Source organism: Aureococcus anophagefferens, assembly GCF_000186865.1.
Source record: "Aureococcus anophagefferens unplaced genomic scaffold AURANscaffold_1788, whole genome shotgun sequence".
NCBI lineage: Eukaryota > Pelagophyceae > Pelagomonadales > Pelagomonadaceae > Aureococcus > Aureococcus anophagefferens.
In genome coordinates this window covers 1-1,198 of record NW_008706543.1, presented here as the reverse complement: position 1 = coordinate 1,198, position 1,198 = coordinate 1, and the positions used below count along the sequence as shown (strand labels likewise).

Genomic DNA, 1,198 nt, shown 5'->3' with positions numbered 1-1,198 from the left:
CGTCGACGACGCGCTCGGCGAAGGCGACGGTCCCGCAGCGCGCGGTCGGGCGCCTGCGACGCGCGGCGGCGGTTTCGGGGGGGGCGCCGGGGCGGCGCGCGCGCGCGGACGCCGGGCGCGCGACGGCGTCGGCGCGATCGACGGCGCGGGCGCCAGCGTCGGCGCGGGCGTCGGGCTCGTGGTCGGCGCGGGCGTCGGGCTCGGGTCGCAGTCCTGGCCGTCGCTGCTCGGCTCGTAGCCCGCGGAGCAACTCGTGATCGTGGAGCAGATGTCGATCTTGTGCCGCGTGTAGATCGTCCCGTCGGTGTCGTCGCCGTCGCAGATCTTGCAGCCGTCGTTGCCCGAGTTGTAGTACATCGTGAGGCCGCAGGTATTGTCCGCGTTCTCGTACAAGTTCTCGCGGCAGACCTCCCGGTGCCCGGAGCCCGTGCCCAGATCGAGGCACACGGTGTCGCACTCCTGGGTTCCTTTCTGCTCCCAGGTGCAGGCGGTGATCTTCGTCAGGTCCGCGCCGCAGCCCGCGGCGAGCAGCGCCAGCGCCAGCAGACCGCGGACCGCCATCGGGCCGACGCGCCAGGCTCGGCCCGCCCTTACTCACTCAGTAGCACCTCATCGCGCCATCCTCGGCTGGCGCCGAAAATAACATCAACCTTTTTTTAAGGATATATGAAGTTTCGATGGAAGATGCACTCTGCGCGCACCACCGGCTACGGCTGCGAATGAGCCGTCGTTGAACAAGCACATCTATGAAGCAATGCTGCAGTAATCCGTAGCTAAGAGACGGTCTCTCGTGCGAGCATTTCAGCGGCCGATGATGGAATCTCCACCTTAGAGGGCCCCGCGCTCCTCGAATATGCAGCGACGTGCAACGATCCCAGTGGCTTTGAGGTCCGCAAACATGTGGGTGAGGCACATGAAAAGACGTGACATCCAGACGATTGCGAGGCGACGCAAACGGGCAGCCCCAGGGGGTGGAATGAGGCGCGGCAGCTTCCCCCGACCCGATTTTCGGTCCCCTTCGAGTCACAGAGCGTCGGGAATCGTTCGTCATGGGGGCGACCAGATGCCCTCGCGGCAGCTCTTCGGCTCGAGTGGATTTGATCGAGATCACCTCACCACCTCCGGGAGGCGTGCGGCGCCGCGGGTGACACGGTGCTCACCGCGCAATGCATGAGGCGTTTGGGCTGTTAGAACCGAG

General features: G+C 66.1%; 1 protein-coding gene across 1 annotated transcript; it reads right to left on the bottom strand.

Annotated features, from left to right (window-relative positions):
- Positions 1-142: 142 nt before the first annotated feature.
- AURANDRAFT_69438 (hypothetical protein) lies at positions 143-561 on the bottom strand (the record flags this gene model as incomplete). The annotated part of the gene is made up of 1 exon (XM_009045207.1): positions 143-561. A coding segment is annotated over one exon (419 nt), but the record flags the coding sequence as incomplete, so codon positions are not given.
- Between the last annotated feature and the right edge of the window lie 637 nt (positions 562-1,198).